Genomic DNA, 21,387 nt, shown 5'->3' on the forward strand with positions numbered 1-21,387 from the left:
TATTGTGTGGTTAACTGGCTGCAACCTGAGGCAGCACATTGTTTATTCGTGGGGATTTAATTTCGTGGATGTACCATTTTTCAAAGTCACTAAGAAAACTAATTATATCAAAGATTGTTTTCATCGAGGACATAAATTCGTGAGGGAGACCTACATAAGAATATCGCAAAAATTGAGCCACCTCCAATTCTAATAATTGCTAACTTTTTGTTCTCTGTCACTCCAGCGTATATATACATGAAAAATTCATTAAAAAATGAAGGTGGTTATCGTTAGACGTTAATTTTAATGCCATCGATTAAACGTTCTAAAAAGCACTAAAGGTGCCAATAAAATTCTTTTTGGGTGTTGCTAAAACGCGGAACGGAAAACGGAACGGAAAGCGGAATGGAACGAAAAAAGTAAAACATCATACCACGTTTATCGCTTTAGACTGGTATAAACTGGCCACAAACGATTTGCTTTGTATTATTCATTCATGTCTAATAAATGATAATCAACATGTGACTGTCATATTGGTATTTTTATGAATGTCTATCAAATATAGCATTGCATTCAATTGGCTTTAGCTGAGTACGAAACGGAAAGAGTCAAATGTATACGATTTGTAAAATATTAACATGATTAAACGAGCAAATTAGCTATAACCTTTTACTTATTTTTCTTATATGGTATTGCTGGCTTTTCAGCTTAACGTACGCATTTAGTGAAAGCGTTTCGTGTGTTTTATGAGTATTTTTATATTTCAAATATGATGTATTTACTAACATTAACGTTGAGTTTTTGGTGTTCCATACGATCCTAAATCATACAGACGATACAGTATCATTGAGATGAAAAAAGAAAACCTTTCGACTGACGACATTTTAACATTAGAATACATTAAACATTAGAATACCTGGTACTTAATGAAACTTGTATTTTTAGCAATGCAATTTTGTTAACGTTTGCATTACTTTGCTGTTAATGTTCATTCCTGCAACTATATACATATAATTCGAATAGAGAGCTCTAGACGTTGCCTGTTTAGATTTTCCGTTTTTTAATCGGGACTATAGTCTGTCGATCCCAAAATATTCATGCGGCAGATTTGGATAATTTAGAAAAAAAAATACACATACCCTTAAGAGATGCAATTGAAATGGATGAAACGGGAAATATCCAACAAAACTTCATTGACTTGTTATCATGTTAACTTTGTAATCGGAAAAATTCACGGGATCAAAAACAGATTTCTTACGGAGATTTATAAAGGAAAATGTTGACATCTTTTATCCATTTGGAAGTCACTCAGAAGACCTTGCACAATTTTTCAACGTTATCATACGGGTCTGTTGAAATGCAAAACCCCGTATTCTTCTTTATTTTTAGCTGTGTATACATGTATAGTGATGGGTCCAATGATTAGTCAATTAACACTTTATAATCAAAAAGACCGTGCAGGCATCATTGATATACCAACGGCAATTTAATGGAAAATTGTGGTCATTAGAGTTGGGCCATGCGACAAATATTAATACTGGCACTATCATTGTTTTTTTTTTATTAAAAGTAAGCCGGAAACTAGTAAAATCCATCATATCTATCATTTCTTAGTAATATTATACATCGAACAAATAAGAAAGAAAAAGAAAAAAATATTCGACACTCAGGGATTGTACCCGGGTCGCCTTGGCGCAATTTCACTACTCTTACCATAACGCCACCAGAACTCTCTGCTCAGGACTTTGGAGCACAGAATCTTGCAAATGCTTAGATCGATCAAAAAGCAAACTATATACTCTGCATGCATTAAAGCGCCTCTATCAAAAAATAATAGAAGCAAATTAAAGCGAAAATAATTGAAAAGTTTATGCTTTTTGTTTTCCAGTGATGACTAAAAGTGACGTCGGAGGTTAATTTATGCAAAGGGCACTGCCACAAAAATTGGCTATGAATTAACCATAATTTCCGTAAAATGTAGAGGGAATTTTACTTGGTAGTTGTAAATAAAGAATTTTAAAAAAAACTCTCCAGAAGACGAATTGGTTAAATGTGTAATTTTTTTTGATTTTTTTAATAAACCAAGCTACGACAGCCATTTGTTTGATGACTTTTTTGTATAGCATGTTTCAATATCCGATAACTTTCGTGTAAAAGTATAAACTATTTGAAGTGCAAAAATCTTTATTATATATTTTGTAAAACATCATTATTTCAGAAGCCCAGCATTAGTTTTAAAACAAATTTACGTGACCCCCCCCCCCAAAAAAAAAAAATGTGTATTACCATTTTAGCTATTACCTTGGCGAAAAACAGTTAAATTTGTTTTTAATTTTTTTGTATGATTAATGAACCCTCTAAGAAACCTTGATCTGTTTTCCAATGCTAGATTGGAACATCTAGGATTTAAAAAATCGGGGAATTGACCAAAGTCAAATCCTATAAGATGCAGGGTTACTCTAAGGCTCGTGCTTTAAACTGAAATTATCCTTGATTCCCGATATTTATCTAACAATACTTTCATTACTGATAATCCTTTAAGGAAAATATACACAATTGTACCGATTTTACTCTTTATTCACATGTTACCATTGTATTCATAACAATCTTATAAAAGTAACAATCTGATGCTATTTCATCTCAGCAATTTTCATCCTTCTTTTTAGGGTAGCCCTTCTTTGCCTTTCCTCTGTATTTCTTTCCTTTCGATCCTTTGTTTTTCTTGCCCCTGTATTTCTTTCCCCTCCTTTTGCCCCCAAATCGCCTTCCATATCCTCGCCCTCTTCCTCGTTTTCCACCTTTATAATTTCTTAAACTTTTTCTGAGGTTACGACCGTAGCCTCGTTTTCCCTTTCTTAAATTATAACCACGTCCTCTCCTTCCTCCTCTATGCCGCTTCCCCAAACCTCTTCCGAAGTTTTCCTTGCTTCCTCTTCGTCCAAATTTCCCAAAGAATCCATGTTTTCTGTTCTTCAATCCATAAGCATGCCCCCTTCGTTCTCCTTTGACAACTCGTTTCACAGAACCTTTATACTGGGTTACCTGTGTTCAGTAAAACAGCAGATTAATGTTTGTTCAAAAAAGAATACGATAGATTGAAATATTTAAAACTTTTCAAATGTTAATCAAACACCCACTTATTTGATTGTTATTGTTTTGAACAAATATTTAAAATACTTACATCACCGTATCCTAAAACCAAACAAAATTTTTTTTAGAAAATTGAGTGATACACTGTTATACTTATGAAAGGAACTGAATTTTAAAAAGTAGTCAACTTTTAAAAAAATTCTAAATTGCAATCACGATCGAGCGTAAAAAGGAGTATGTTTTGTGAATAAATTACGGATCACTTATATTCAAATAAGAGTTAGTGCTATAAATAGATAGAAAAAAGAAAGAAATGTAAAAATATTTACCTTTTGCATCGACCTCTGAAGAAAACAGCACAATAGCACACAGTGCTACAAAAGCTGAGAGCACAAGCAAGCGACCGACGTCTTTGGATACCATGCTGATTGATAATGATTTTACTAGAAATACTCTTATATTTATACACCTTACAACTATGCTTCATTTGCCATTCTAACATATTGTCCCTAATTGGGCGAAAAATTATATATGATCAACATGTCGCTATTACAAAACGAACGGTGCAAATAGTGCGATGGTTGCATTTATAAAAGTACATGTATGATAAAGGTAAGGAAGCCACGTGGTGACAGATTTGGAGATTGTTAAGCAAAAGGCCTAAGAAAATTAAAGAAACAATTTTGTTGAGAAAACAAACCCATAAATTAGGTGTTTTTCAAGCTCATATTAACAATTTGATTTTATATAAGTTTTTCAATTCAATATAACGTAGCATTATTGGTAGGTAGTTTGTAACATTTCAAATGCAATCAATGTGAAGACAACAGCGAATAACTAGCTATATATCACATAACATTTTTAAAGATTTTAAAGAGTTGGCTTGCCAAAAAAGGTGACGTTATAAGTATGGGGTGATGATATGTACCAATAACTAAGCACTCTCGGAGTACCTCAAAAGCGAACTTTTTGTAAACAAAAAATGGATCTTGGATTGGTGTACAAGATTTAACTTGACAAAGTCCTTATTGAGTTTTCGTAGTCTGAAGTATTGCATCAAGCTTCGGTTATCAGCTTAACAATGATTCACAACGTACATGATTTAGTCCAATATACACCTTGTTTAGATACTGTTAGATACGGCATTTAGAGGCTTATATGAATTTTTTTTGGCAAGACTATGACAAATATACTAATATTGCTACTAATAACCATATTTAGTAAGTTTTTCTTCTATATAAAGGACAAAAATTTGTTGGTTTTTTATCAACAATTTGTATTTATTATATTCATCAGATGCCTGTACGATATCTAAAATTATCTTACATAAAAAAATGACAGAATTATAAGACTTTGATCTATTTATGTTGAATTAAACAAAATACCCATCTTAAGGCATGGAGATATTTCAGGATACTGAGACGTTAACAGAAAGTATTTAACATGTTTATACAATAACAGATAATAGTAATGTGAAAGACAGGTATCAATACAGAGCACCTTATGTGTTTACTTTTAAGAGTTTTTCATAGTTTAATAAAAAACTGGAAAGATATTGTGGTCAGGTACTTTTGTGATGGAATTGAGTGGCATGCCACAAACAGAAAGATAGTAACAGACTATTAAACAAGCCAACATTTGTTAGCAAAGTTGATGTGACCTCCTGTTGAATCTGATAATGTTAGGTGATTCTGAGGTGTGTATTGAATTGTCCTGGTCGAGGATTAACCGAAGGACATGGCGATTTAACTGCTGAAGAAAAATCCCAGATTTCGTTTTTTTCCATTTTAAACTTTTCTTTTTAATAATTTGATTTTTTTAAAAATACAACCATCCTAAAAATTAGTATAATTGACACAGCAAAGTCCTGCAAGCTAACTCAATTTCAGCCTGATGCAAAACAGATGTTTTAATATTAAACATGTTTTACTTAAGTTTAAGTTTATCACTCGTGTAATATATGAACAATTGTGACAAGTCTGTTAAAAGAATATCTTTTTGTAAATCTAATGATATACACAGTTCTAATGAATAAAAAATAAAAATACAACAACTCTTGTACTAAATATTGTTGGTAAATTTCTCCCTTTTGATTTTATTTATCAAATCAATAACGAAATTAACTGTGTATCAAAGCAAATTAAATACTAAGAATTGATACCACTCTTGTTCAATTTTCATTTAGCAAGAATTGAAACTACTAAGAATATATTGCATACAAAGTATGATGTGTATTTTAAAATTGCTAGATATATCTTTGTGAAAGCAAAGCCATATAAAGAAGTCCAATAAAGAAAAAAAGACACACACACACACAAATAAAAAAACAAAGAAATTGCATCAGTATGGATCGGTAAATAAGATCCAGTGAGGTCTATAAACAATAAGTTATAATTACACGGTAGAAGTACATTAAAAATCTGTTTTCTCAGACCTAGTTCCTCAATCACGATACATTGTCGATTGTTGTATATTCACCAGTTTCCGGTTTGTGGGATTGCAATGATGTATATTCAGCAGTTTCCTGTTTGTGGGATTGCAGCGATGTATATTCACTTGTTTCCGGTTTGTGGGATTGCAGCGATGTATATTCACTTGTTTCCGGTTTGTGGGATTGCAACGATGTATGGTCACCTGTCTCCGGTATCATAGCTTGCAACAATATATGTTCACCTGTTTTCAGTTTCTGGAATTGCAACGGTGTATACTCACCAATATCCGGATTGTGAGATTGCAACGATGTATATTCACCTGTTTCCGGTTTCTGGGATTGCAAGGATGTATATTTATCTGTTACCGGTTTTTGAGATTGCAACGATGTGTATTCAGCAGTTTCCGGTTTCTTGGATTGCAACGATGTATATTCATCTGTTTCCGGTTTTTGAGATTGCAACGATGTGTATTCAGCAGTTTCCGGTTTCTTGGATTGCAACGATGTATATTCACCAGTTTCCGGTTTGTGAGATTGTAACGATGAATATCTTAAATAAAACACAAACTTATTGCAGGTTGCATATTTCTTTAGAGAAGTTTAATTATTGGAAACTGCAAATCAAACTTATTTTTAATATAACTAAGGTATATGGACACGATGAAAGTAAAAAAAAAACCTTTTGGAATATGCATTTGGTTTATGTGCAAGAACGAACACTTTGAAGTTACATTTCGACAAATCAAGATATTAAGTTCCTACTAATGATGATTTTTGGTATGAGAGGATGCTCATTCCTCAATGGAACATGATCATACCTCAAATTTTTTTCAGAGGTCCGACTTTCTCGGCACCTGTTTTGAATTTTCCTTTGGACTTTTAATTTTGAACACTGTTTGTAATCACCATATGTCATGGTATAAAGTTAAGAAAGGAATGACTCATTTTTAGTAAAAAAGTTTAAGTGTCTACTTGGTTTAAGCATATGACACAAAGCATAAATATTTAGTATTTACCTGTATGTTTCTATTGGTAATTAGTTCTGAATTGATTCGTTATTAAATTCAATATTCTAACTTAAGCACCCTTGACCGCACTATGTTGGTGTAAAGTTTCGTGTGACGGTTGAAATCCAATTCCCAATGTTAATTATCATTTAGAAATCTAAATGTGTACACTTACACGTGAGTGTTGGCAAAATCAGCGTGCGTTTGGTACCCTGTGTCATTTTGTGGGACACTGGAAAAAGATGGAAACAATTGCATTATTGAAATAAAGAAATGTGTCCCTGAAACAAACATAACACTGTTTTAGCAACTCATTTATCGATTAATATATTTTTTTTTTACAGAATTTTGTTCCTTATACTAGGTAGCATTACAAAGAGCATTCTTTACTGTATAATTGTCCATTTCTTTTCTCACTACCAGTTAACGGTTTCTGTGAATCGTTCTTAAAAATCTCTTTTTAATTGGGTGTAATAAAGATATTTATGTAATTGTACCTTTGCGAATGAACACGATTGCTAGATGTTATGCATGTCGATCTATTATTTTTATTTATGATCAAAAGTATGGTTATAACTGCAAATGAAACAAAGATGATAAGAAACACTACTGCAATTGCGGCCCAAACATTAATGACACACACAGTATCTCTATTATATCGCTGACAGGTTTGGAGATATCCGCTTTTTTTTACAACCATTGTAATTACTCCCCGAATGTTTTATATATAAAGACACAGAGGAGGATGCGTTTGGATATTTTGGTCTGGCGAAATTGATTGCTGTGCAAATATAAGTTCCAGAACCCGTGGTTTTAAGGTTATCAAAGGCAAGTTTGGAGTGAAAATGTTTGACCAGTATCTTTTCAGATGTATCGTATGGCCTGAAGCTCCAAACGAAGACAGGTGGCGGGTTACTATCAGCAATGCATTGCATTGTTAGGGGATCTCCAACAAAATACAAGGACTTGGAAGGAGTCAGAATGATAGCAGACTCGTCAGGCCCGTCTGCAATATTAAAATGTAACCTTTGATCATTTATTTTAAAAAAAAATCATTCCTTTTTTGTATTACCATAGAAAAACTATTATGAATATATAATATTATAAAAGATAATTCCATCTTATTATTCCCATGGATTCAATATTTTTGATGCTAATTTCAATTAACTATAAATTTTCATTTCCTCTTAGGTAACATATTTATATTATTTTTTTAGCTTCTGTCCCATAATGTTATATTCTGTGTATCCTTACTTAATACATTGATTATTTAATAATTTTTAAAGGAGTATAAATAATTTTAAGCAATATGTCTGAACGGCAGTAGCTTATACCGCAAAAATGCTTAAATATATCATTCTACACTAAAACACGTTAGTAAATAAATTGAGATATTACAGTTACACTGTAGATAAAACCTAAATCCAGGAAATATGTAATCATTAACAATCGTATACATACAGATAACTGAAATCTTTGACGAATTCATGATTGGTCCTGGTCTTTGGGTGAAGTTATTTTGCGATGAACATCGGAACACAGCCCCATTGTCGTCTCTCGTGACAGTATAAGTAACGTTAACATTTAGAATTTCTGTACAGTTTTCTGTTTTAGCGGATGTAGCGTCAGATGTGTATTTCAATTCAGGTGTGTCGTTGTTTTGAGATATTTTCCAAATCGTGAGAGTTTCCCGTGAACTTTCGACATCAGCGACAGTACACAGTAAGTTTATGGACTGATTCTCTTCTAGCTCATTTGGAACCAACAAAAACATATCCGGTTCCCTCGGTTTGGCTAAAACAATCAAGGGTATACATATTGATAAGCTAACGATTTTTAATCTCTAAATGAAAAAAAAATCTATAAACAATATTTTATAAAAGGAATACCGATATGTACATGTACTTTAAAAATTAAATACATGTTATAAAACACATAAAAATTACCTTTGAATTTCACGATAGAACGACTGGTTTGTATTCGAGAAAGGCCATTGGAATAGGAAAAGTATTTCACCCAACATTGGTAAACTCCCTTATCACCACAAAGAGGTTCCTTTATTATCATCACAGCGGAGAGCAAGGTGTTTGGTGCAATGAGATATGTCCGATTGCTGTATATATTGCTGCATATCCTTCGTAATAAAAGGTTCTAAACCTCCAGGTGGTGAAAATACAGCTATATCTTTAAATTCACCTCCTACCAGTTTTTGCCATCTGATATGCGTGTCTATTATGTGTTCAATATTATCCTTATAATAAGTACAGTTAAGGATAATGCTATTACTCTCCGGGAATATTACGTCCTTAGTCTTCAAGGTTAAAAGATATACACCTAAGAAACCAAAAAATGTCTTTGATGCAAGTTGTAAATACAAAGGAAAATGAAATGCAGGAATTAACTGATTTATTAAAATCTCAAGTGAATTGAAACATACATTAGTTTAAAAATGATTTTAACATTTTATAAAATGATTCCACTGAATTTCAAATCTAGAATTAACCCATTTTAACCTCGAACAGGAGAATAAAAGTTATCGACAAAAAGATTCAACAACAGGTCATGCTTATACCAATAAAATTAAAATGAAAAGACATTGAAAAACGCAGGACAGATAAGGCAACACATCGTTTTGATATGCTAATGAAGGGATAATGAGTTATGACGTCATAATATACGCCCCGCCTCTGTATTACCATATATAGAATATATACCGAAAACAGCAGTTTAAGCGTAAAATACGGCTGATTTAATACTTCATAAGCAAAATATAACTACGAATCACTCATGTGTGTTTTTATAAGTTTACAACAATCAGAATATACGAAGAATTTCCATAACGCATCTGTCGTATGGGTGTGAATCTGCGTCCCAAAAGCGCTCGTCAGACGATGTAAACACGTGTAGCTGGTATTCCCGATGATGGCGATCTTTTGATGATTTATCAGGTATTTAGATTAGATATACAGTGTATTTGTAATATACCAGATAGCTCAATAACTATTTTATTGTGATTTTATACTGTTGATGCATTTCTGATCGACTTAATGTGTTGTTTCGTTCAAAACATGAGGAGAGACTGCATTGTTTACATTTAGGCCTATACAATGTACATTGTACATGTAGCTTTATTGCCAGTCCGTTAAATTGTTGATCATTTTCACCAATCGACACGAATCAGTTCATAGTACTTGTACTGACAATATTTAGCTTTACACAGCTGTTTGTTTTTATTTCAATTTGTAAGTAAACAATACAAAGACTGTGTGAAAACAGCTGATTTGATTTTCTGAAAATCAGTACAGTGCAGGCTAAAAGATGCTGATTTCATTTTCTGGAAATTGATGAACAGCTGATCAATAACACCTTTCTACTGTGTTCAAAATTCTTCCATGACAGTTCATTTATATTGTTTACACATTCATCCAGTTGATATATTAATTAAGATGTTTATGCACAGTAATTCTTAATTATTACTAGTTTGTTTTTAGAACTCGGTATATTACTACCATAACAGTTTGAAATCTTGTCACCTGGGTTCATACTTATGATGCTGTACTATTGGTAATAAAAAAAAACAACAAATAATAATAAACAAATGACTGCATGTCTCCATCTGATTTTCTCTAAATGAGGAATCTACATTCCTGGTCATATACTGGTATTGTTTGTGTAGAATGTGCATATGTAACTTTCAAATAAAATTTGAAGTGTTGGTCATTTTACCCATCCATGCATAATATATGTAGACCTTTCACAAAAATGTTCAAATTACTGTTGACATGTCCTTATATGCATGTAAATTAAATTGTATGGCTTCTCATAATTATAATTTGTTATTTGCAGAGTAATTTGAAAAGTGTCACACTGATTTGAAAAAAAAGGCTGGAACAAATGTAAGCAAATAACATACAGTCATGTATAAGTTCAATAATTTATCATTGAAATAATGACCAATCTGATTATTCTATGAGAATTCAATTAGAAAAAGTATTTTCAAGTACGAATGGTTTCATTTAATGTTTTAAAATGATTGATATAAACCTATGTTATTTATAAATCTACAATTTTGAATATTGCTCATCAACAAATCAACAATACATGATATGTTTTAATTCACACTGCATGACTGCACCAGCATTATATAATATCAATGTGTGTGTGTGTGTGAGAGAGAGAGAGAGAGAGAGAGAGAGAGAGAGAGAGAGAGAGAGAGAGAGAGAGAGAGAGAGAGAGAGAGAGAGAGAGGTGCATTTTTAAGGTCAGGCCAGGTAAAATAAAGGGGTGCGATTAAACTATTATCATGCACATATCAGGGGTGAGTATGCGAATAATTTCAAATCGATCAAACTGAAAAGCTGTATTTGAATTTGTGCAAAATTAAATGCACATCTAAACATAATGAAATGTTTATTAAGATAAATAAATTCCATTTACTATCAAATTGTAGAAAATCCTCCATTTCAGTCTTTCAGCCATTTTGATAACAAGTTAAACTTACTGAAATATATATAATTTTCATTTTAGCTGGTACCTGCTTTGTCTTGAGATTTACATAAATGATGTTCTTATTGGTGATCATTTACCCGCACCCTTATCCTGGTGTCATATACAAGATGAAATGATGAAAAGAAAAACCTGAACTTTAGAAACAGGAAGACTGTGTTTTTGAAGAGAGAAGAGGACCAGAACTAAGAAGTCATACAATAAACACATTGACATCATAAAAAGAAATTGCAATTTTGAGTTTGCATGCATATGTCAGGTTTAAATGTTGTCACAGAATTTATTTCAGAAAGTCCCTTTATCTTCTTGAATTAATAAAACAAATGAACCAAATATAATTGTTTCTATATATATAATTTTGTTTGAGAAGTGGAAAGGGGATGATATGTAAATGGGCGGGAGAGAGAGTCTCTCACATGGGAGAATTCAGACTTATTTAAATCCAATATATTGATGTGAACCAAAAATGACTTTTGATCGCCTTGTTGCAGGATTTACACACTCTCTTTCCTTTCTCGGTAATGAGAAATGAGCGTTTAGAATTTAAATTATTTTGTGAATGAATAGATATGCTAACCCTCCCCCTCTCTTTAATCTTAATCATTCTGCATGTGTTGAATGAAAATAAAAGTCAATTTTAATGAGTGTTTAAATTACAAGTGTAACATGTGTATAATACAAAGGTGAATACTGTTGATTGCTTATGGGGGATGGGAAAAGGCCTCATACATGGACAGATCTACATGTATAGTCCCCGTGGCAAATTCTAATTTAATTCACAATTTACATAGTAAAACACCATGGTACCTGGCCCCTGGCAAACAGAATAAAGTTACCCCTTTGAACCCCTTCCCCAGAATAATATTAACAGACCCAAGCAGTGCTATAGAATATGCAGTCATTGGCCAAAGGCTGCACATAAATAATGAAAAAAATACTCCATATCTTATTCTTTAATATAAATTATGAGAACAATTTAGTTAGTTTATTAATATCAGGGGCTTCATTTGTCTATGTTGACATCTAATCCCTCAAATAATTGTGTACAATTAGCTCTTATATATTTTTCTCCCATTACTAAAAAAATATTAAGAAACCAATAACTCCGCGAATGCGGTTAACCAAGAGAACTGATACACAACGGGTTTTTGTTTTCATCCATGATACAACAGAGGAAATGCGGACGATTCATCGTAACCATCTTGTCTCTTTTAAAATAAATAAAACAGAAGCACTATCATGTTTAAATAAACATTTACAAAATGTACTGTTGAAACATATCCTAAAATTAATTCGGATTATGTGATAAAATGACATCGCGCCTATATCAAAAGAGTTATCGCTCAAAGAGTTACCTCCCCTTTTGGGATCACTTGTGCGTTTGAAATGTGTATTGATTTAAGAGGACTTCTAGATTGAGAAATTAAATGCAAAAGTTCAAGTGCAAGACGGCTATAGATATTATTAAACTTGGTATGATTTTCTTCCCTTTTACGAGTTCTTAATAAAAACTGATGCTCATTTGTTGAGAGATGAAGGTTTACTTTGTAATTGTAATGAAAATATACAAAAATGCACTATTTTAGGAACAAGTAGCCAGTTTTTAAAGAAATTTACATAACTAGTAAACTTTACAACTGAATGAGCATTGATTTCTATGATGTATGGATAATTTTGAATATGTTGCCATATTACTTACTCTTAAATTTCTTTGCCTTGCCCTTGAACTTTTTGTCTCATTTTAGCATTGACGATTTTTTGTCTAAAAGACGCCCACGTGACCATAAAAAGTCACGTGACCGACAGATTTAGACATGGTCAAGTAAAGGAGACCTATATCTTTACAATAACACCCAAAATAGTTTAGAACTATTCATTATGCAGAAATGAATAGACAAAAGCAAAACAACCTCCTTTTACTGCTGTTTAAAAGCAAAATGTTGCCTTAACTGTCCTGCGAATGTGAAATGAAAAATAATTTTACATATGCATGCAACTTACTATATATATATATATATATATATATATATATATATATATATATATATATATATATATATATATATATATATATATATATATATATGTGTGTGTGTGTGTGTGTGTGTGTGTGTTTAAAACTAAAAGCATGATCATGATGTCCTTGAAGCCCTCTACCTAAATTGTGACCCCTGGGTTAGTAGTTCAGGCTCTAGGGTTTGGCCAATATGGCCATATAGTTAAAATGTATTAAATCTTTGAAAATCTTCTTCTCTACTCCAATATATTTGTTAAAAACTAAATGCATGATTATGATCTCCTTGAGGCCCTTTACCAAAATGTGAAATTCATGATCCCTAGGTCAGGGGTTCAGGCTCTAGGGTGTGGCCAATATGACCATAGGGTTAAAATGTATTAAATCTTTGAAAATCTTCTTCTCTTCTCCCATATCATTTGTTAAAAACTAAATGCATGATTATGATTTCCATAAGACCCTCTACCAAAATTGTTAAATTCATGACCCCTAAGTCAGGGGTTCAGGCTCTAGGGTGTGGCCAATATGACCATATAGTTAAAATGTATTAAATCTTTGAAAATTTCCTTTCTACTCCCATATATACTTGTTAAACTAAATGCATGATTATGATTTCCATGAGGCCCTTTACCTAAATTGTGAAATTCATGATCCCTAGGTCAGGGGTTCAGGCTCTAGGGTGTGGCCAATATGACCATATAGTTAAAATGTATTAAATCTTAGAAAATTTCCTTTCTACTCCCATATATACTTGTTAAACCAAATGCATGATTATGATTTCCATGAGGCCCTTTACCTAAATTGTGAAATTCGTGACCCCTGGGATAGGGGTTCAGGCTCTAGGGTGTGGCCAATATGGCCAATTAGTAAAAATGATTTAAATCTTTAAAAAATCTTCTTCTCTACTCCCACACATGTGGGCAAAAAATGGAATACATGGTTTTGATGTCCACTAACTCCTCTACCTAAACTGTGTAATTCATGGCCCTGGATCAGGGGTTCAGGACATGAGGGGGGGGGGGGGGGGGGCAATATGGCACTATAGTGTTAATGCATATAAAGTTTAAAAATTTTCTTCTCTATTCTCACACATCTGTATAAAAACTGACTTATAATTATTTTAACCAGGAAGTTTTTAATTTTAATTTTAATTTTCATGTCCCCTGGAGTATGGGTTTTGACTCTAGGGCAGGGCCAAAATGGATGTATAGATGTTATTGCATATAATGTTAAAAAATATTTTCTATACTCCCACACACCTGAAAGGAAAACTGAATTCATGATTTTGTAGACCAGATCTTTAAGTTTCTTGTCAAAATTATAGGTTTCACAGTTCTTTTTGAATGATGTCAGACAGGGAGGTGGTCGTCATTACAAATTTATAATTGTTTCTACTCCAGAATGAAACCTAATTAATTAAATGCATATTTGAGACTCCTCGACAAGTTTGTGTATGGGTTACATGTATATGCTAGTCAGGTAACCGTTAAGGCCAATTGGCCTCTTGTTTTTTTTTTTTTGGTTTTTCTTTCTATTATTAGGTTCTTTTGCTTCAAAGAAAGGCCTTAATTTAATATTTTTGTTTCTTTTCCCATACTTATATTTTTTGTATAACGCTTTCTCAAAAGAGCTTCATCCTATTTCGATGAAACTTTCAGATCTTAGTTTAAGGAAAAGTTTTAAGAAATCTATCAATTAATTTTTTGGTCGTCATTTCCAGTTCCGAAATATTTCAGATTTTATGGTTTTGCTTGTTCAGCATTTTGTGTTTTCCTTTGTGGATTTATTTTAAAAATGATGGATTTTACTAATTTCCGTTTAAATTTCATAAAATCACAATAATTAGTTCCTTTTTTTAATCTGATTAAAATTTATCTGATTAACCTTAAGTGGGGGTCCTTCTGATTCCTTATACCGATGTTAAAAAAGCGAATCGTTGATCTGATTTAATCAAAATGACCTTTTTTAAATTTTAGAATAAATATGTCTTTTGAAATCCATAGAAAGGGTTTAATAGAATTTGTAGAAGTGTTATGAAATGATAGCGAAGAACAGCTATCCCTATAGCCTTTTTAAGATACATTAAATTGGAAAATCTCTTGTTGCTCGCAAAGAGATCACATCTAGTGTTGGTTTATTATTTCAATGGTAACATGTATAGTAGGTTTAATTATTATTAGATGCATGATGCTGCAGATATGTACAGAAAAGCCATCCTTCCATTGGATCAAAGTCGATGTCTTGAAACCTTGGGATATTTTGGAAAAGCGATAAGTGTATTGGTTGATAATGCACGCTTCGATGTTGCTCGTGAGAGTCTTAAAAAGTTTACGCAACACCAGAAAAGTGAGGTGAGTGTAGAAGTATTACGTTTTTTGTGTACATGAATATTTCTTGTATATTTTAGGTTCTGAGATTTTTCAGTCTTACACTGTATAATACAACACCGAAAAAAGTAAACAGATATTGTCTGCGTAAGAAATTTTTAATGATAGAATATGTTAATCCGTGAAGTAATTGTTTTGTTTACTTATAAAAAGGACTATATTTAATATGGTCAAATATCCGCTTTCAATTTTAACCATTTTTAAATAGTATCCTATAAAAAAATCTTGATTAATCATTGTAAAGAGGATGCCTTTAGCTTTAATTTTGGAATTAGTCATCATTGTTCATTAGCTGATGATCTATGACGTAAGCTAAATGACCTAATGTCGGCAATTTTGCAAACAAATGAATATGATATATTCACTCTCATTGCCTGTCATAGGGCAATGACCAACAATATTTGTTCCAATTTGGTCTAAAGGCCAACCAACTAAGGATTGTTGTAATGGGGACTTGGTGAAACCAGGACCAGTGTACCTCTGACACAATTATCACATTCCCTACACTATCTACCTCAGCAGAATCTATTCCAATTCACTAACCCTTTCTTTACCAGATTTTCAAGCTATCTTTTTCTAAATTACTAGAATATTTTTAAATTACTGAAAGTTAAATACCATCCTATCACAAAATATTGTCTTTTAAAAAAATATATTGCATTTGGAAACATTAAGCGCAGTTCTGCTGAAAAACGATTTTTACATATGCTGTTGTTCAGCATACTTAAAAATGGTAATTGAGCAAGCCTGCGCTCGATGTTTTCCAGTCTAATATCCTTCGGAAAACATCCATATGTTGTTACTAAAACAATAATTTATCAACATTAGACAATCTTCATGACATCTTTTCTTTTTAATGACGTCACTGAAGTGATTATTTTTAAAAACTTTTTTCAATATGAATTCAACTATCTTCAACTTTAACTTTAAAGCTTTTAACAAAACTTTAATATTAGGGGCGAGAAATACATTATACCGAATATCGCCCTTTAACATATATTCGTTAAACAAAATTGTCGTATGCTCTCCTCTTGACTTGCACTATATGTAACACGCGGAATGATATACCGAAACTAAATTTTCAACGTCATAACAGAGAGTTGCCAGACGTTGTTTCTGTATGTAAAATAAATTGTCGAAAAACAATAATTCATTATACAGTATACTCGTATGAGATAGGGACATTCCACATTGGTGCCAGAATTCACGGTATAGGACTCGACAAAGCTTTGTCCAATATTGGAAATCTTGTATCAAAAGGATTGTTTCTATCCTACATTAAGAATAATGAATGATTCTGTTAATGAGGCTGTGTGGTCAACAAATTAGCAATAAGATCTTCGTTAAATTTTAAGATATTATTTCTTAAGCCATCAACTAGTAAAGGAAGACTCCATATATTTTACCTTTTTAATTTGGGCATTTTCTTATAATCTAAGAGAGGGAGAGAGAGAGAGAGACAGAGCGCTTTCCTTTAAAAGGAGATCAATACAGACTAAAAATGACCACGATCATCAAATTCTTCTTAATTACATTTAATCAATCAACTCGGGAAAATGCAACTTGAATGTTCGGTCCACGGTAGGTTTTTAAATTTATTTTCCATGTCTAACAAAGAATATTCAAGTTACTCAAAATAAACATGTACATTGTTTGTCTCTTTCATGCGTGATGCCAAAATCCGAAGCTATAAGTTTTCCAGGTACACCAAGTTATTGGGCAATATCCATATATTAAAAAAAACACATCAGTAGTCCTTATTTGCATTGACAAAATCGTGGTCTATTAAGTGCATCAGATTTACATGTTCATTGGTTCTATGCATCACCAAAGTTTTCAGACAAAATAAATGATTTAACTTTGACACATATTTTTCAAGAGGTTGGAAACTGTTTTCTCCGCTATACTATCAGGGGCGTGAAAAAGATGAAAAAAGATGGAAAAGTTGAGTTTGTTTCAAGTTAATTGACCGGTATACCTCACGACATGAAGTTATTTTTCTTTTAGTTTAACATTCTTCAAATATTTTTGTCCTCTCTTGGTTTCTTTTTCTTGTCAAGTCAAGAATTGAGCATTTTTTTCTATGTTTTTAATATTTTTTGTCAAACAACCTGGTTCTTTATTAGTGAATATTAGATTGGGAATATTTTATTAATTTAGTTATAGTTACTGATGTCTAAAAGTTCGATGAGCATTTGCATTTTTGATATGTCGGTCCATAAAAAAACAATAAAAGACAATAAGATTGAAAAATTTATTTCAATTTCTTGTCATTTTTTCACACAAGTTGACGCATTACTATTATTAAAGATTGTCTCTTACAGAAACATTTTTAAGGGTCGTTTTTTTGTAAATAAAGTTCATTGTACGGTGATTTTGAACAAACGAGCTGATAGACAATAATTTCTCAAACGCTATGTTTAATAATTTGAGTCGTTTCAACTTAGGAAGGATCGCTGGTCAACAAAAGAACTATCGGATCTACTTAAAATTATAGATTATGATGTATTTACCTGTGACAAGAGAAAAAATCCGCAAATTTTATCACTTTACTTTGGATATCTTCCAATTTTATGATATAGAGCTCTTCTTCTTAAACAGATTAATATAAACTAAAAAATGACCCCTACCTTCAAACCTTCTTTAATCATCTTTTCAAATTCCAATCAAATTAATCACTTTCTTTTTTTTAAAAAAGTTACTTTGACAAATAGAGCATTAGGGTGTGGGTTCTTATTGCACATATGTTTAAAAGACCATATTGTATTGATAAACATAACTATCATTTTGTTTTTATATCATTTTTTATATAATTTTTGTTTATAAGCACGTGCTTTTGAAGTCATTATAATATGTTATTCATAAATCTCCATTATCAATATTCGTTGAAAATTTTCCCCTCTTTCTGGCATTGCCCAGTGTACCAGATGAGAAATAATTATGCTGCATATATATAAAAGAAAAGGATAGTTACTAACCAATGCAATTCTATATTTTGAATACTAATTTCCTGAGTTGTTCTTTATGTGTTAATTGTCAATCAAACTGAAATTGAAAACCCATGCAACCACGAAATTACATCCCTACGAATAAGCAAAAACCCACAAACAACGAAAATTGGCCTCCACAAAATTTAGTTTGTTCACAGTATAAAGAGTTTGGGACCCTAATAAACATTTTTCTTTTAAAGTTATTTTTAAAGTTATTTATCTAAAGTCTTTTGATTGTCTAAAAATATTTTAATGAATGCTTCTACTTTGTGTCTGGTTGTTTTGAAATACACATATACATGATATGTACATGCTCTCATGTACATGCATGGATATTACTTCATTTGTTTAATTGTTTGAAGAAAACAGCTTTAGTTAATCATAAATACAGATCAACATACATTTACATAAAATCAAATATGATTTTTAAATAAATGTATATTCAAGATTATTGTACAAATTAAATTGATAGTTTATAAAATTACAAACAATAAGAGTTTTTTTTTATATAAACTATTTCAATAAGTTAAGTTTTGGTCATAGCTCAGCCGTGGATCTTTGACCTGTTAGGGTTTTTTTTGTTTCATCATAGAATTTCTACGACAAAGCGAAAATAATTGTTTGATATTATATATGCCCAAAACAAATACAAACCAGCCGTGAGATAGGGTGTCACATGTACATGAAAATCAAAGTTTTATGGTATTGTCACTTCACTGTAAATTTATATCTTTTCATTTGTCAATCTGGATAAACAAATATGATTACAATTTTCATAAAAAAAAACCTGATTTGCAAAAATATTTTGAGTACTAGTTTTAAATTTATTTAGACGATCCGTGGTGTCATATTCAATATTTAACAGTTTCTGATATTTTTTTCTTTTATTTTTAAGGACAAAATCCCGGAATCGCTTGACTCGGATTCAAAGATTTGTGCAAAGGCTGCCGATTACTTTGGGAAAATGCAGAATAATGCACAGTTTTTGAAGTTTGCAAAAAACATTGAATGTCGAAATGAGCGATTTGTTTTGTACTTGAAATACAACTTCTTTGATGAAGCATTTGAACTGAATTGGCCCAAAGGTTAGTGTTACGGTATTAAACATTACTGTGATTTTAATCTCACAATTATCCAGATAATTCACCGTAAAGATTGAACTGTGTATTCACCATCTCCGTGTTGGTCGCCATAACAGTTGTCATTAATAGATTAGTGCATTATCGGGGCATAAGTTTCCTGTTTCTTGTGGTTATTTCAACATCAGTTAAAAATGATAAACTTGAATATGATAAAACACAATTATTAATTAACAACCAATTATGACCGAAATTGCTTAACTTCATGAGTTAATCTTTTAACGCCCATCTGTTGTCCTAATGAAGCTACTTTGGAGAACACGTGCGCTAATTGTTACTTATTACCTCGGACTAGGGTGAGGATGTTATTTAACATGCTTTACATCCATGTCGTCTGTGATCGATATTCATATTGAGCAGTTCAGTTGTCGGATTACTAGTATTTGAAGTAAAAAGAGATCTTTGAATGATAAAATATAATTACGAAACAAACCCAAGTTTAAAAGCGACTACATATAGTTTCGCATAAAATCGGACCAAATAACTTTAAATGATTGATAATTATTGCAGGTACAGAAGACAAAAGAGTAGATTTTTACATGCAATGTGGAGCAGTACAGAATGCATTGCATATCCTGAAAGACAACACTCAAAGAAAAAAAAAAAGATTTCAGTGCATATTAATTATGAGTCAGATTGCTCTTCATAAGAAAGAGAAGAAAAACCTCGACGAAATCGAGGAGAAATTAAAGCAAATAATTCATAATCATTCAAATTCAGTTACTGTTGCAAAAGCACATTTATTGATTGGTCAGTTGATGCATTTGGAACAGCATATTAGGAATGCTTTTGAATTGCTTCAAAACGACAGGCACCGTGGAATGTTCGTTCAGATTGAATGCATAGATTGGATGATAACAAAATGCAATTTATCAAAGGGAGATATACTAGAAAAAATTACTCAATATCTTGAAAAATTTCTCCCAACTGCCAAAGCATCAGAAATAAGACTTTTCCTAAATCCTGATTCATCATTTGGACAAGGAAGGTTTGATGCAATGTGTGCTTTTTTTTACTTTTATTATCATAAAGGGAATTTATTTAAATTATATCCAAGACAATTTCCGCTTGGTTTGAAGATAATCGAAGAAAAGCAAGAATGTCAGCAATTTGAAATATGTTTCGATAAACCTGCTCTTGAACATTATTGCAAAACATATTTGAAAACAAAATTCCAATGCTGGAAAAACAAATTGATTGCTGCATTTGCTGAAAAACGAAAACATTTTGAATGGTTGAACAATATTGAAATGATGACGCATTTCAACATCATATCCATTAAAGCTGCAATTTGTCTTAGGAAACTTTTGTTTTGCGATGTAAAAAAGCAATGTGAAATTTTTCTATCGGATCTGTACGGTGCAGTCTTCCTTAGCACCAGTGTCAGCAGACGGTGTGAAAATGTATCTGCGTTTTTACAAGACCGTGACTACGGATTTATCAGGAGCCGTATAAAAAGAAACCTTAAGGAAAATTTGGAGAACATTAATTCATGGAATGAAAGGGGAATTGCTGATTTCATAAGATTTTTACTGATGGCAAACCTATTGGACTTTAAAGATATTTTAGGCGAGCAACTCGAATGCCACATATCACATTCTGATTTGTCGATTTCCTTCAAACATTTTTTTGATTCATTGGTGCGGATTGAGCTTAAAAGAGCCGTGTGTGAATTTAATCATTTCTGCTACTTGATAAGCAAAGAAAATTCAATTCCTTTTCCATGTGACCTTTTTATGCTGTTCTGTGAAATGTTTCTTACTACTGCATTTTACATTATTGCGCGCAGTCATCGTAGGACATGTTGGTTTGTTGTACCACAAATCTATTTGGACAGTTTG

The 21,387-nt window shown here is 31.9% G+C and overlaps 1 protein-coding gene and 3 long non-coding RNA genes across 4 annotated transcripts; 2 read left to right on the forward strand and 2 right to left on the reverse strand.

Moving 5' to 3' along the window:
- Positions 1-2,538: 2,538 nt before the first annotated feature.
- LOC117680321 (heterogeneous nuclear ribonucleoprotein U-like) lies at positions 2,539-3,503 on the reverse strand. Its single transcript, XM_034460496.2, has 3 exons — positions 3,402-3,503; positions 3,164-3,174; positions 2,539-3,024 (listed from the first exon to the last, which is right to left on the reverse strand). Exons 1-3 carry the CDS (start codon positions 3,493-3,495, stop codon positions 2,623-2,625), a joined length of 507 nt encoding a protein of 168 aa, XP_034316387.2. The 5' UTR covers positions 3,496-3,503; the 3' UTR covers positions 2,539-2,622.
- Positions 3,504-5,235: 1,732 nt separating this feature from the next.
- LOC117687629 (uncharacterized) lies at positions 5,236-8,838 on the reverse strand. Its single transcript, XR_004600472.2, has 5 exons — positions 8,457-8,838; positions 7,972-8,304; positions 7,008-7,516; positions 6,686-6,742; positions 5,236-6,053 (listed from the first exon to the last, which is right to left on the reverse strand). It is a non-coding gene; the product is annotated as an uncharacterized lncRNA (long non-coding RNA).
- Positions 8,839-9,112: 274 nt separating this feature from the next.
- Positions 9,113-11,669, forward strand: LOC117687630 (uncharacterized). The gene is made up of 3 exons (XR_004600473.2): positions 9,113-9,458; positions 10,357-10,406; positions 11,038-11,669. It is a non-coding gene; the product is annotated as an uncharacterized lncRNA (long non-coding RNA).
- A 3,145-nt stretch (positions 11,670-14,814) lies between these two features.
- Positions 14,815-20,148, forward strand: LOC105325495 (uncharacterized). Its single transcript, XR_010713795.1, has 3 exons — positions 14,815-15,381; positions 19,303-19,492; positions 20,057-20,148. It is a non-coding gene; the product is annotated as an uncharacterized lncRNA (long non-coding RNA).
- Positions 20,149-21,387: the final 1,239 nt, after the last annotated feature.

The sequence above is a fragment of the Magallana gigas genome, chromosome 1 (assembly GCF_963853765.1).
Source record: "Magallana gigas chromosome 1, xbMagGiga1.1, whole genome shotgun sequence".
Lineage (NCBI taxonomy): Eukaryota > Metazoa > Mollusca > Bivalvia > Ostreida > Ostreidae > Magallana > Magallana gigas.

Coding starts and splice junctions, on each gene's coding strand:
- LOC117680321 (XM_034460496.2), bottom strand. CDS start 3,495: ATGGTATCCAAAGACGTCGGTCGCTTGCTTGTGCTCTCAGCTTTTGTA.